The sequence below is a fragment of the Colias croceus genome, chromosome 14 (assembly GCF_905220415.1).
Source record: "Colias croceus chromosome 14, ilColCroc2.1".
Classification (NCBI taxonomy): domain Eukaryota; kingdom Metazoa; phylum Arthropoda; class Insecta; order Lepidoptera; family Pieridae; genus Colias; species Colias croceus.
In genome coordinates this window covers 8,885,164-8,900,942 of record NC_059550.1, presented here as the reverse complement: position 1 = coordinate 8,900,942, position 15,779 = coordinate 8,885,164, and the positions used below count along the sequence as shown (strand labels likewise).

The 15,779-nt window shown below is 33.3% G+C and overlaps 1 protein-coding gene across 2 annotated transcripts in view; it reads right to left on the bottom strand.

The window, feature by feature from the left end:
• Window positions 1–1,021: 1,021 nt before the first annotated feature.
• The window catches only part of LOC123697359 (alpha-(1,6)-fucosyltransferase), a 28,647-nt gene continuing 13,889 nt past the window's right edge, over window positions 1,022–15,779 (bottom strand). For both annotated transcript variants that reach the window (XM_045643845.1, XM_045643846.1), the window contains exons 3-13: window positions 15,405–15,527; window positions 14,802–15,014; window positions 14,226–14,391; window positions 9,811–9,997; window positions 9,072–9,171; window positions 7,376–7,513; window positions 6,696–6,849; window positions 5,393–5,566; window positions 4,655–4,816; window positions 3,100–3,174; window positions 1,022–2,467 (exon numbers count right to left, since the gene is read on the bottom strand). In XM_045643845.1, the coding sequence (XP_045499801.1) occupies window positions 2,369–2,467; window positions 3,100–3,174; window positions 4,655–4,816; window positions 5,393–5,566; window positions 6,696–6,849; window positions 7,376–7,513; window positions 9,072–9,171; window positions 9,811–9,997; window positions 14,226–14,391; window positions 14,802–15,014; window positions 15,405–15,527 (1,591 nt within the window). In that variant the 3' untranslated portion in view covers window positions 1,022–2,368. The remainder of the gene's footprint in view (window positions 2,468–3,099; window positions 3,175–4,654; window positions 4,817–5,392; window positions 5,567–6,695; window positions 6,850–7,375; window positions 7,514–9,071; window positions 9,172–9,810; window positions 9,998–14,225; window positions 14,392–14,801; window positions 15,015–15,404; window positions 15,528–15,779) is intronic.

Sequence of the window (15,779 nt, the reverse complement as noted above, 5' to 3'; positions counted from 1 at the left end):
CGATTACTCGCGGTCGCACTCCTTCTTTTCTTTTGTATTTTCGTGGCATGGTTCTGCTACAATCAGTATAAGGTCAAATCATTAATAAGTAAGTATACATAACAATAAAAAAAACAAATTTAACAAGTAAAATCGGTTAACATACAGAAAACCTTTGATTCACTCAGGTAAAAATATAAACGGCATGTGTGTTTATCGATAATAACATGTACATATATTTATTGAGGGATAGATGCCCTTAGGGGTGCCTAAGGGCATCTATCCCTCGAAAAAGCAGGGCAACTATACTTTTTGATAAGGATAGTTGCCCTAGTGTTTTTTTTTTATTAAACAAAAATAAAAGAGCGACTATTTACACTTAGATATATACTTAATGAACCAGTGTATTGACACAATAAGAAATATAATGAAATTTATTAATACTTATAAAGTTATGCAAAGGCAAATATTAACCCTTCAAAATTTGACGTATTCGTGAAGTTCGCCGCGGAGATAATAATAACACGTCTTCACCAAACAACAGCTCATGCGTAACAGAGGTGCGGGGTGATAGCAGCTCCTATTTTTAACCGACTTCAAAAAAAGGAGGAGGTTATCAATTCGGCGGGTATTTTTTTTTTTTTTTTATGTATGTACACCGATTACTCCGAGGTTTCTGAACCGATTTACGTGATTCTTTTTTTGTTCGATGCGGGATGGTGTCGAATTGGTCCCATAAAAATTTTATTCGGATAGGCCCAGTAGTTTTTATTGTATGAGCATTTTTGTCTGTAGGTATTTGTAAATTTTGCAAGTGCAAGTTTGAAGTCGGTTGTTTTTAACGCAGTTATCACTTGTAATTATTAATTCGTAGTCACGAGTTTTGGAAGTTAGGTTTTTTGAAAATGAGGCATCTATCCCAGTGCGGCATCTATCCCGCTTTTACCCTATTGCTATATAGATAGCTGATGGAGACCATATTTTGCAAATAAACTAAACTACATCGAAATCATTAAAGCCGTTTATAAACCATTTTAAGTGCATTTTCCACGGTTTAAGATGTTAAATGGAAATGTTAGAATTGATTAACTACCTAAAGCTATATTAAACAAAACTAAATGATTGTAAAAGATAATATTTGTATGTTTGTTTATTTACTTTATTGCAATTACATAGATAATGAGCATAGAGTACACTAAAATTGTGTTCAAACTGAATGTACTTGATGTAAAATTGCATTAGAACCTAAAAGTAATTAGAAAGATCGTGACGATAAATTATTATCGTTAGATTTTTCGTTAAAGAAGATACTTTTTGTGATAGAAAACAATGATATTACAAGTAAAATGTTTAGATAGATTATTAGCACTCCATGAGTGATCAAAATGTGGCTAATTAGCAAAATTTTCCTTCAATTGTCTCTTTTTCGCTTACAATAGTTGAATCATGCTATCTCGCTTTGACGTCTAAATCGTGTTAGAGTGCCGTGTTTGAAGATCGAATTTATAAGCTTTATTGCACACAAACAAAAAATACAAACTTTACTTAATAAGAGAACATAATTAGTCAAAAGGCGGCTTTATTGCTACAAGCAATTTCTTCCAAGCAACCCATTCGATCGGTGACATAGTTAATGTTAGGTTACTAACATAAACACACACAACTTTTTACTTATAATATCATTGGGTAGCAAAATAGTGCTCATGAATTATCAAAAAACATAAATTATTTCAAATGTGATACTTTCTGAAGGTAAAGCGTGTGTCTGGCAACATGAACTACATACACCTATAAATCACATTCATCGTCACGTTGTAAAAAAATTACAATTTCATTAAATGCTTTTTGCAAACATATGAACAAAAATTACTTATTTTATTTGCAGCAATTACAGCTAAGTCTTATCCGAATAAATTCAATATTTTATAATATTAACAACAAGTTGGGTTTAATCGGCTACATGTACAGTCGGCGACAAAATACTTTACTATATTTTATGTTTTTAAGCTAAATTATCTAGTGAACCTGTATAAAACTGTACATTTGTTGGTTAAAACTTATTTTATACCAAAATGATGTGCGTATACAAATTACTGTTAATTTCAAGCCATTTAAAATTTATAAATCCGTTATAATGCGTTTAAAATGTTTTCCATTAATAAAACTTACCATTTAAATATGATTCCTAGATACAAAAGTATATTATTTTCTTTGATTATTACAGAATAAACATTGATACAAACATTACCGATAGAATTAAAAATACCAAGCAAATACAGATTATACAAATAATCAAATAATCTCACTGCATATTATTATTGTTTCATAATAAATACATTATTTTAAAATAAAAGCACTTTTATCGCCGACTGTACTAACGAACATCTCCCTATAAGTCGTTCCGTCGTTCTTTGTCTACCTGTTTGTACTCTGGGAACGGGTAGAGCACTAAATGATCAGCTGTTTTGTACCATGGGATTAGGCCGTTCTGAAAATATAGATACAAAATATTATTTTGCTTCATTCAAACATATAAATATGTTATAATTTTTATTACGGTTGCTTTCAATTTTACAAAAAAAAAATAGAGAATTATTGAATCATTTAATATGTTACAAAATAGTTCTGTGCTACTATGGTATATATAAAATGGTATTACTATTTTTTAATAGACGGTGTTGATGCAATAGAATTTCAATGAATGATTGTATATTTTTAACCGACTTCATATAAAATATTATTGTTTTTAATATTTACAAAAATTTGATTTTAAGAATTTATGAATTATATTAAGTCCAAATGAAAAAATATAATGCCTCCTCCACACTACTCGCGAAGTTGAACGAGGTTAGACGAATAGAATAATGTAGAGAGGCACTTCGGCTTACTTCGTCCAACTTTACCTCGCCTCGGCCGACTTCCGTTTGTTGTCGGTTTTTGCGCCCGAGTCAAAGGGCACGAAGTTACCTGAAGTTCGTTCTGAATATGAACGTATGCGTTCCTCGCGAAGTTGAACGAGTGTGTAGTGTAGCACCGCGGACTTCAGTCAACTTCGGCCGAGTACTTCGCCGAGGAACTTCGCGAGTAGTGTGGAGGAGGCATAAGGAAAGTATAACTCACTTGATTAGTTCTTTTATTGGTCCCTCGTCCGAATCCATTCCAGTGATTGCCCGCTATACCGATTAAATCACCTTCCTGTATAACAATCCATATTAATATTATAAATGCGAAAGTAACTCTGTCTGTCTGTCTGTCTGTTACTCAATCACGCCTAAACTACTGAAGCAATTTGCATGAAATTTGGTATGGAGATATTTTGATACCCGAGAAAGGACATAGGCTACTTTTTATTGCGAAATATGTACCACGGGCGAAGCCGGGGCGGACCGCTAGTTATTTCATAAATATGAGTACTAATTTAAATTACTAAATACTTACTACGTAGAAGACAAATATTTCTATAAAAGGATACTGTTTAAAATAACAATAGACTCTGGAAAGTAACAATTACGTCATGTGAAAATGAACCTTAAAAGCTCGAACATAAGATTGTTATACTAATGCAAAAGCGCGAGAGAATGAAGCGAACCTTCTTGCAATTAAATATTTTAGTAATGATATGTTGTTTAATTTAATAGTCACGTTAATTCAATACATTATCGCGTACGACGCGCGGCGGGCCCTGCTGCGGTAGGTAATTAACATACTTATAGTCGAGCCAATTTAATAGGCAACATTTGAAGTCTATCAATTTTATCTTCGAAGAGAGGTAACCTGCTTAAAAACATCGATTAAAGTGAATTAATCGATACGGATTTGAAACATTTGTCAATCGAATTTATTAATTTATGATGATTTTTATTCAAAAGTAATCAATGCATTCGATTCTAGATGTCAGATTTCGATTTTTAGAGTAACGTCTCTGGTATTTAAAAAGAAAAAAGGTTTATTGACACAAAATTGTAGCGACGTCAGTTCTTCAATTCAGAAATTGTTTAATATGTTTAGTATGGTTTATCAGTAAAATGAAATCTTAAAATTACTTGTATCGGTCATTATTATTATAAATATGTAATCATAATTGAAAAAAGTTAAGCAAATGTGCAGTTCTAACAAAACGAAATATCATGTTATTCTATGTCGTCGTTACTAGGTTACGTTGTTGAATTTTGTTGAACTGTCAAATGTTGCCTATTAAAATGGCTCTACTATAGTGCCCTTACGCACTACCGCTAGTGCGTAAGTGCCCTTAAGGTATTTATTATTCTTTAACAGAGTATTTATTTGCCAGAAACTTGGTTAAAAATATTTACAGATTTTATCACAAATTTTATTTTTCCAGTCAAAATCGCCAATTTATTATCATGCAAATACACAATAAAGTATCAAATAAAACAATTAATTCATACCTATTCATCTATATATATATAAAACTCAAAGGTGACTGATATAGTGATCTATCAACGCACAGCCCAAACCACTGGACGTATCGGGCTGAAATTTGGCATGCAGGTAGATGTCATAGCGTAGGCGTCCCCTAAGAAAGGATTTTAGAAAATTCATCCCCTAAAGGGGTAAAATAGGGGATGAAAACTTATACCATGAAAATTTATCTTTTCCACGCAAGCGAAGCTGCGGGCAACAGCTAGTTGTAAATATAAATGATTTATCTCACCTGCAACGCAATCTCGTTAGGCTCGCTAGGCACGTGCGGCAGCAGCGCGCGGCGGTCGTGCGCGTTCTGCCCGCCGAAGTAGTAGATATCGTCCAATGATTGGAACGCGAGAGACGCGTCCAAACGGTTCGTCTGCATCATCTCGTAGGCTACGCGACCCACCTGTTTGGATGATAAGGTTAATAAATAAATATTTCAGGACCATTTTTACACACGGTACGATCTGATCTAAGCTTTCGCTTATGTAATGGAAACCTGATGGGTGATAAATTAATTTTAAACAAATACTTATATTAATATACTATAATTTATTATAATTATTAACACCCACACAGACACAGAGCAAACATCTATGTTCGTCACGCAAATATTTTCCCTGGGTGGGAATCGAACCCAACCGGTCAGTCGAATTGTTTTTATATAAATTACATTTTATAAATTATCAGAAGTATTGAGAATGTACGGGAACATTATGCCTTAGAGCGCCAGCGTTGCGTACTGCTAGCGCTGGCGCTCTGTTTGACGGCCGCTTCATGCTCTGACGCGCTAAGTTCGCGCTCTGTCTGCCAAAGCCATTATAGTCACTCGAGCGCTACAACGTCACGTCGTAACGTCACCAGTAAAGCCATTATAGTCACTCGAGCGCTACAACGTCACGTCGTAACGTCACGCTCTGTCACAACGTCACGCAGCCATGTGACGTTTAGGTCACGTGTAGCGCGTGTATGTATGTCCCACCTGGCTACTGAAGGTGCACACAATGTGGTCGCACATGGCCAGCAGGTGCAGGTCCACCAGCAGGCCGGTGAGCGACACGGGCGTGTAGCGGCGGTGTGTTGCTGCGGTTTTGGCGATGGACGCGTCGCCGAGGAACGTGTACGCGGGGTACTTCTTGCGCGCGTCTTCTAGCACCTGTGGAGGAGAAATAATATATTATCAAATCAATATCAAAAATAATAATATCAATTTATTGGAACGAAGTTCCTTATCGCGCGTTGTGAAAGGGGGCTAGACGGAAAAAATTCTAACGAAAAGTATAACGACACATTTTGCGACAGAAATCTCTCTCTCTCTCTCTCTCATCGAAAGCAAATCAGCTATTTTAGTAACTTCGTTCCATCCGGGTGACCCTTGACACCTCTTAAAACTTCTCTCCTCTCTCTCCCTTCTCTCTCTTCTCTCTCCTCTCTTTCTATTATCTCTTCTCTCTCTTCTTATAATATCTTCTCTCTTCTTTATCTCTTCTGTCTCTTCTCTCTCTCTTTTCTCTCTTTTCCTCTCTATTGTCTCTCCATATTCTCTCTCTCTTCTCTCTTTTCATCTCTCTTCTCTCTTCTATCTCTTCTGTCTCTTCTCTCTCTTCTCTCTCTCTTCCCTCTCTCTCTTCCCTCTCTCTCTCTTTTCTCTCTGTTCTCTCTTTTCCTCTCTCTTATCTCTCCATCTTCTCTGTCTCTCCTCACTTTTCTCTCTTATCCCTCTGCTCTCTCTCCTCTCTCCTCACTTCTCTCTCCTTTCTCTCCATCTTCTCTCTCTTCTCTTTATCTTCTTTATCTTCTCTCTCTTCTCTCTATTCTCTCTCTTCTCTCTCTCCTCTCTCTCCTCACCTCTCTCTCATCTCTCTCCTCTCTCTCCTCTCTCTCCATCTTCTCTCTTCTCTCTCTTCTCCCTCTCTCTTCTCTCTCTCCTCGCTTTTCTCTCTTATCTCTCTGCTCTCTCTCCTCTCTCCTCACTTCTCTCTCCATCTTCTCTCTCTTCTCTCTTCTCTATATCTTCTTTATCTTCACTCTCTTCTCTCTTCTCTCTATTCTCTCTATTCTCTCTCTTCTCTCTCTCTTCTCATTCTCTTCTGCTCTCTATCTCTCTTCTCTATTTATCTCTTCTCTCTCTTCTCCCCCTCTTCTCTCCCTCTTCTCTCTCTTCTCTCTCTCTTTTCTCTCTCTTCTCTCTCTCTCTTCTCACTCTCTTCTCTCTATCTCTCTCCTCTATTTATCTCTATAGGGAGACATATTTTAAAACCAAATTTTATGGAAAATATACTCACATTAGCGTCATCACTGGCTAAATATACTCTCCTAGCGTCTACAGTTTGTGTAATCTCTAACTGGTCATAATAATCCTTGACGTGCACCATATATTCGTCTATACTGTGGAACGCCGCCTCTGTGCCCACTTTGTCTGTGCGACGTATGTGTACTCTGTGAAAAAATTAATATAAATAAAATAAAACATAAGTATTTCATCATTTTAGAATATAGGTACGTAAATTATATAAAATTCAGATAATGGTTTATGACAGCTTGAATATTGACACACATTTCCAAATTAAAACGAATTTAAATCTGTTATTTAATTCTTAGTGTAAATATTAAAAACATAACAAAAGTAATATTTTTTTTGCAACCAAATCCAAATAAAAACCAAATAAAATCTTATTGGGATGAAATAAAGTCGAATGATGACGATATGATCAAATAATTTTGATCAATTCATGAAAACACCGCGCGTTAAGTTGGCCATATCGAGAAACGATTTCTTATCATTGATCTGTTCAAACCACATCATGAAGTTGCCAATAGACATGCCATTTCATGAAATGCGACCATTTCACGAAATGATCAATAATTTCATGAAATGAGCAAATCTACGATAAAGCCACGACATAAATTATTATCTAGTTGCTATTAAGTATAGAAGTGAAATTTAAATTATTTCAATACATACCCCACAATTGGCCTTTTAAAGTGCATTTTGGATATTGTTTCATTGATTGCCTTTTGCATGGCGGGCCGCGGCTTGAGTATATATTTGAGCATTTGTCCGATCCACCATGACGCTGGGTCACCGTTGAAACGTACTATCCTGGAATTTTCGTTATTTATATTATTATTTTTAGTCAGTTATGACCTTATTTTTCAAAAAATAATTTACAATATGCAACTTTACAGAAATACGTCGAATCACGCGTGGTAGGGATGAGAAAAGGATGGCGCGTAACGGAAAAATGTCACGCGTAACGAAAAAATGTTACACAAAATTTTTTTCCAACCCCGATAAAGAAGTTTAACTTCAAAAACTATTTGTTGCATAAAGGAGAATGCCCATGAAAGTATGGACCACAGTATAGTGTTGCGTCAATGCCAGAGTAGTTTTGGAGGGTTCTTCGATATTCAAAAGATTTTTACCAATTGATTTTATTGTGATAAAAACAGGGGTTTTCAAGATATTGAGAAAAATGTGAATTAACCTCAAAACTTAAATAAACCCGATTTAGTTAGGTTTATGTGTGATTTAGGTAGTATTTTATCGTCCGAAGGTTATTTTTCGTTTAACATATTTAATCTATGCGTAGAGCTTTCAGACAAAGTCTATCCGTTCATCGGCTAGTGTAGGTAGGCACCTGAAATCTTCCGGGACGGATTTCAAGAAAACCTAAATATATATTTAAAAAATGCCAATAGAGTTTTTATTCGGTTTACATATTGTTGTTGTTGTTTGAATCATTTTTTCACTACATATTCGAAGAAAGAAACAAATAAGAAATAACTGGTCACCTACCAAGCTATGTCATAATAATATTTTTTTATATATATTTATATTATTTTACTTCACTATCTATGTTAAAACAACCTACAGTGTATAAACAATACCTTACAGAGTGATTTTATGTTAATTGATTTTTTTGTAATTCAATGAAAACAATAATCGATATTAATACATTTAGCTATTTACCATAGTAAATGTCATAATAGCTTGGTTACCATGGTAACCGGTAATGGATACTAAATCTATGGTAACGGATCTAAACAATTACATATCTTATTAGATTTTACAAAACATTCCCTGATCAAAATATATTTTCCGATAGTGAGAAGGTCTCTAAATTGCCGAGATTTTTTTTAATAGTATTTTTATCTTGATGCATGAGAAAAAACCTGTACCAAAAATGTAAACGGTAATGGACACTAAATCTATAATAACGGATCTAAACAATTACATGTCTTATTAGATTTTACAAAACATTCCCTGTTCAAAATATATTTTCCTATGGTAAGAAGGCCTCTAAATTGCCGAGATTTTTTTTAATAGTATTGTTGTCTTGATGCATGAGAAAAACCAGTACCAAAAATGGGCATTCTCCTTTTGCAAAAAAGATACTGACTAAATAAGCTAAGACTTTTTAAAGTAGAAACTTAATTAATGATGAAAATAATAATATTTTGACTGTTTCTAACAATTATACTGAAAAAAGGACAAGAAACATTCATTGTAAAACATTCATTCATTAAAGTAATGCAATCTGCAATGAATTTCTTTTATATGCTGGAAAATCTAGTAAAACCCAAACAAGTTTATTCCAAAAATCTCTTTTAAATTAAAACATGTTAATTCTAGATAATATAAACAGTTATTACCATACCGGTGTGCTAGATCCGAGGGTATGGCGAGCGGCAGGAACTTTGGTTTCTGCGAGATGGAGTCGATGAACGGTAGAGATACCACTTTTGGATCATATGCCGCTGAAAACAAATAGGATATTTAGTTACATTAATCACAAAAAGTCCTTTATAGTTATTAGCCATATTACCTAAATGTCCTATATTCTGTTCCCAAACATTATTAATTGAAGCGTGGCAAAGCAGATCTTATTTAATGTTTTTTGTAGACTTCCAGACTTTGGCTAGCTTTGATTTATTTAAGTTAACAGAAATCTACTCGATTGCTTTTCGCTTTCTATCATAACTTTGAGTACTTTTTCTACTCATTTTGGAACCCTATAATTTCTACCAAACAATAATTAAAAAATAAAACACCTTATATAATCACAGACAAGAACCAACCTCACTTTGAACACACCCTACAATTTCTAACAAAAAAAAGAAAAAAGATGCACCCTGCATAAACTCACCCGGCTACTGCACAATCTTGGAGTTGAGGATATCATTTCTACCAAAAAATAATGAAAAAAAATCACCCTGTATTAACACAACTATCAGACATGGGGTGGAACACGTACTCCCACCCCTTAATGTTGTATCTCCACCCTTTGGAATCCTATGCGAATTTATGGCAGTATTCTTGCAGACAAGAACCAACCTCACTTTAAACAATCATCCTATAATATCTCCCAAAATTAAAAGCATCCTGTATAAACTCACCCGGCCACTGTACAACCTTGTCATCATACGCGGACACACAACTATCAGAAATAGGGTGGAACACGTACTCCCACCCCTTCGTGTTGTATCTCCACCCCTTCGAGTTGAGTATTAGTGTCCTCTCAGTTGCGTATGCGAATATAAGGCAATAGACTATGTGGTGGAGTTGGCAGCCGAAACCGCAGCCCTGGAAGTAAAATAGAAAGAATAAGGTTATTTTTCAATGTAAAAGTTTATTGATATAATTATAAAGATCATTCTGAACATAAAGATTTCTTACAATTAACTGACCGCCCTGATACAAGTAAAATTTAAAAAACTGATTATATCGGTGGACAACGGATATTTTTTTTTTTTTTCATTTCACTCTACTGTAATTCTGCCTACGGTAATTTTTTTAATCGGCATCATGCTTAAGTTGATCTAACTCTATTGCCCACATCTCTTTTAACCATCATGCAATTTTGTATTTTATTACTTCCGTGGCCTTTGAGTGTAGAGAAGTAAAGAGAGTTTATCTGATAATTAAAAATATCAAACTCTAGTATTACCTACCTATCTGAATATCGATTTATTTTGAGAAACATGATAGTTACCTACAATATACATTAAAACTCGTGTTCCGGACATTGATTTATTATAAAAAAACAAGAGCATTTCCCACAATACAATAAAACCACGTGTTACTATAAGCATATGAAGGGGTCAAGTGCTCGTCCATTGATAACATTACAGTATAATGACTTAGTGAGTTGAGATAAGCTGTATCTTCTTGTTTTATAGTATAAAGTTAGTTAAACCGATTATAACTTAAGAGGGCAAGATCAATTTTCATGATCGTTGTCACCAATAGAAAATAGCAGAATATATTTTTGACAACATTGGATATTTTTATTTTTGTCTGAGCTGGATTATTTCTACTAAAATAGGAAAAAAATATAAGAATTCATTAATAAAAACATACATGAAACATTTTCCGTATCGAATCTTAAACAAAAAAGCCAAACAGTTCAGTATTAGTTTGAAATCTATAGTTTATAATTAATTAATCAACACACTGTGTGTGAAGACAAATATTTTTATTCACAACGTGACAACTGGATCCAAAATTATCTCTATACAATTGATACAAATAAAATGAATTAGCACCAAATTATGTACAAGTTAACAGTCATTACTACGAATTAAGCCTTATTTCTATTGCATGAAAGCACATTTTCGACTAACACCTAGTTCACCGTTAGAATGTATTGTGTAAATGTTAGCACGTTTGTTTGTCAAACTAATTATACCTCGGAAAATCGGGGACCGCAGTATCTTCACACGGTTCGTTGCACTCGAGATCAGATAAATGTGCTTTAACAATTTTTGTCACACACGAAATAATGTAAATACAAGTGCGATTATTTTTTGTCTAATTTTGAAGTAAACGACCCATACATATTTTATGTACTAGTTGTGCTCGCCGGGTTTTACCCGTGATGAAAATGTTATACTATAGAATTCCTCGATAAAAGGATTATCCAACAAAAAAATAATTTTTAAATTCGATACAGTAAATATGGAGATAAACTTGTTGAAACTCTTCAGATTTATTATATTAGCAAAGATTTATTTCAATATCAAACCAACTGTAAAAATAACATTCTGAAAAATGATTATTTATTATTATTTCATACAGCAACAGAATTCAGGGTAAGCCCCTAAACTTGTATAAAACTATGATAACATCATAGTTATATAGAATATACTGGCATTAAAATTTGATACATTTCACATCTGTTTCACAGATCGATAACATTGTTAGTTAGTTAGTTGTGAATAACATTAATATGAATTATTTATTCATAACAACGAACAAATCGATTTACCATGGTAAATACATCTTTTAACAGAAAAGCCTTCCTACAAATTTTTTGGGTAAGTCAAGCAAAAAAAAATTGTATTGTTTTAATGTAAAAAATTTAGTCTAGTTTCCGCAAGGTCCGTCGAACTTGGTCAAAGAAAGCTTGTTATTTTAAAGAATATACTTTTATTGACTAAGCCGCCTAAGTGTGTTGATGCGTTACTGTGTGAAAGAAGAACATACCATATTAGCTTTATCTAACAATATGAGTGACAGTTTTGAATTTTATACTCTTGCCGTTATTTATATGAGTAAATATTTACTTTACTATTCCGAATTTATACTGTTCTATTATATTTTACTACTCTTATATAAATAAACATATAGGTAAACCAGAATCTGATGGCAATTAGGGAAATCAAAATTTTGAGTGTGCAACCCTAGGGAAAATGGACTGAACGATCTTGATACTGCTTATTTTTTATTTTGTCCTCAATATCATTTAAGTGGACTGCAATACTATACTTAATAATGAGATATCCACTTAATATTATGTAGGTACATACTTACATAAATACCTAATATACAATTATACATATTACTTTTATACAGGTAATACATACATATTATTATTTACACATACCTATATTTGTATATTCATTACCAGTATGTCATGTGAAAATATCGATATAATGATAATGTAGATCAAAACTGCTTATAATTTTTTATAAAATAAAACAAAAATAAAATAAAACTATGTTTATTTTAAAGTCTTAACAGATACACACATTATAAAATTGACTTGGACAGCTTGGACTTGACGAATAGCCGTATTGGAAACTCCTGTAATAAGTTTTCATAAAATTATATTCTAATCAATAAACAATATTATAGTTACCTACATATAATCTTTTTTTAATTTAAAGTATCAAAACGGGTAAGTCCAATTTACCAATAAAATCTTCAAAATTGAAAATTGTGATGTGTTTGACCCTTTATCATCGAATGTTTTCCTATACACATTATAAACAACACCTCTTGCTTGTGATCGCAGCGGCTTTTTCGACATTTTCGAAGATTTTTTAGACAAAATCCTAAAAATTATTCATCAACTGCAAAAAAGACAAATAATTTGACAACCAATTTGATAGTTGTCAAATAAGTTGCCACATGAAAATCTTTTATTTCTTAAATATAAATATGCCATCAGATTCTGGTAGACCTATAACCATTTCCCGTTTCAAAACAAACATATTTAACACATTTTGATAACTATCAAAACTATTAAATCGCTCTATTTTAAGAATGTCACATAAAAGCATCCTAAATGAAAATGGGTTAAAACAACATCCGTCATTATAATGGATCGTTATTTCAACACATTCCGATATAAAATTAGACACTGATTTAGTTTGAATGCATTTTAATTATAGTGAGTACGGGTAAGTCCGGACATGGGGTAAGAACGTAAACATCAAAAATTCGGCGAATATGAGCATATTTATTTACGGGGGCAAAATTCTGTACGACTTCATTTTGTTTTGCATAGACCTTCAGGTTCTGGGCGTGGCTCCGACGAGCCGCGCGCCTGTAAAGTGGATTTAAAAAAAAATCGTCAAAAAATCATTTTAGAGCGTAAAAGATCGGATATATTTTTTTTATCGACCTTATGCTATATTCAATAGAAGTGCATTTAAAAGCATGTCCGAACTTACCCTGAAGAGTACTTTTTTACCATAGTCATAAAAAAAGTAAGTGTTGTTTTTAAACGCCTTAAAATCAGAAACTGTTGAGTTTATAAGAATAAACTTATTGTAGAGCAAAGCGATGCTAAATGAATTGTCATTTATATCAGTTTTAAGTAGTAAATCTTGAACTAGTGCTGAGAAAATCGGGCTTTTGCTAGATTATTTCAATTCGTCTAAAATCCGTCCGGTCTTACCCCGACTCACCTTAAACTATATTTTAACCGTTAAAAATGATGTTTGCTTTTAAATTTGTACCTATTACAACTGTTAATAAACTACCCAAATTCGTTCCATTTTTTGAAGTGAAACTTCTTTAGGCGCGTTGATAGTAAAATTTCAAGGTGGCATCATGGCAATACCGTCACGTCAATGTCACGTAAATATAACCAAACATCCAAAAAATATCGTAATATACACCGTAAAAATCCACAATATCAGTTAATAAAAGACAATAAATCACACAAGAGCGCATTTCAATCAGAACCGCCATTAAAATAGCCTGTTATCGGCCATAATCCCCCTTAAGCGTCAATTATCACACGCCGATAACACTCGAAATAACTTTACGAGTAAATCTATATTGCTATTTTTGTATTTACAAGTTGGTTTGGCTTTTTCAGAATACTATGATGTTAGACGTAACTTTTGGTTTAATATTTTTGTAGATGAATAGTTTTCAATATAGTTGTCACTATTTCCTGTCAGAACATGCTTAGCTATCGAATAATATAAAATGCCGCCTTCCCTGGTAGTGGTATAACAGAAAATCTCTTAAAAATACTGTTATATTTTTTCATCCTTACAACTTTTTTAATAATTACCTTATTCAAATTGCATATAACTTTCCTGGCGTCCCTGCAATCTGGTGGATTCTGCAGGTATTTGAGTCTTCTTTGCACCAAATCGCTGACGTTTGCCGCTTCGGCTAGCCTCCAGTCTTGATAGCCGTCTAATTCTGGAAGTTTCTGCTGGTCTGATAGTAGCGATCTGTTTGAATTTAAAACAGTTTATTACAAGAAAAACGCACGCATTGATAATAAATTTAGATTAAGGTAGGATGTAGTTTATGACGAGAAAAATGACACGTCAGGTCAATGTTCAGAATTTTTTTTTGATTAATTTCGAAGAAATGCGCACACGCATATAACTTTATTTGATTGTTATACTAGCAATGAGATTTAGTTTATTTTATTAGAAACATTATTCTGGAATCATCGGCATCCTATAAATATGATCTCTATAAAAACTAACCAGAAAAGAAATCCTGCCCGAAATGTTTTATTTTAAACGTCTCATAAAAAATTTTTGCTATCGTAAAACTAAGAAAATTTTCATAAAGAATCTAGTCTATCTATCTAACAAAATCCAATAAGTATTTAAATAGAACTAAAACATACCCTTTTCTATGCGCCAGTTGGTCCAAAATCGACTGCAGCTTTTCCACCTTATAGTCTCCCTTCATAACCTTCGTCAGCTCATGGTTGAGAAAGTACCAGACTTCCTTCGTGTTCGAGAATATTCTTCTCCTGAGATTCTCATATTCCTCCGACGGACCTCCCACTGAATCGAATAGCGATCCTGTGTCCAGGTCTTTGAGATTTACGTTCAGTCTAGAATAGGAGACTATTAATAAAAGCGTGGAACTTATGACTTCTTAATAAATACACTTATAGATTTGAGAACCTTATTAGAAAGAAGCTGTATGGGAAAAAATATAAAGCTATTAAAATCCTACATTGTTGGAAAAAAATCCTAGGCGAGGATCTGGAATGTGTTAACATTCCGTCGGGACATTCTCGCCTAGGATTTTTTTTATAATATCTTATTAATTAACTAATAGTCTATCAATATAGGATTTGAACATACATTATAAAAGAGATATTTTTACTTCTGTATCTACACCAAACCAATCCTCTGTCAGTTTGCTTGGACATCGCATACCTATGTACAAAGTTACTTTTTGCAAGATCTCTTATAATTCATCCACCATCCACACTTACCCAGAAGACTTTTTAATCTGTGCGATCAGTTTATTGTGCTGTTGTTTAAGAGATTCCAACTGCATTGACACAGTCTTCAATCTGTCTTGGAATTCCGACACTTCCTCTGTACTCCCGTCGCATCTGATAAACAAAATTCCTCTTTAATAAGATTACGACAGGCGGAATCATTAAAATAGTACGACGACCTAGCAAAGATAGCACCTTTATAAAGGTCTTCTAGATTTTGCGAAGTTTTACACCTAATAATAGGTAAGAAGAATGCTTTGATAAAGTTTAACTTGGTAATTGTGTAATTTTAAATTAGAATAGTAGAGTTAAATATTTAGTTTATAGAAATAGTTAATTTTTTATATTTTACAAAATGAAAGTTTA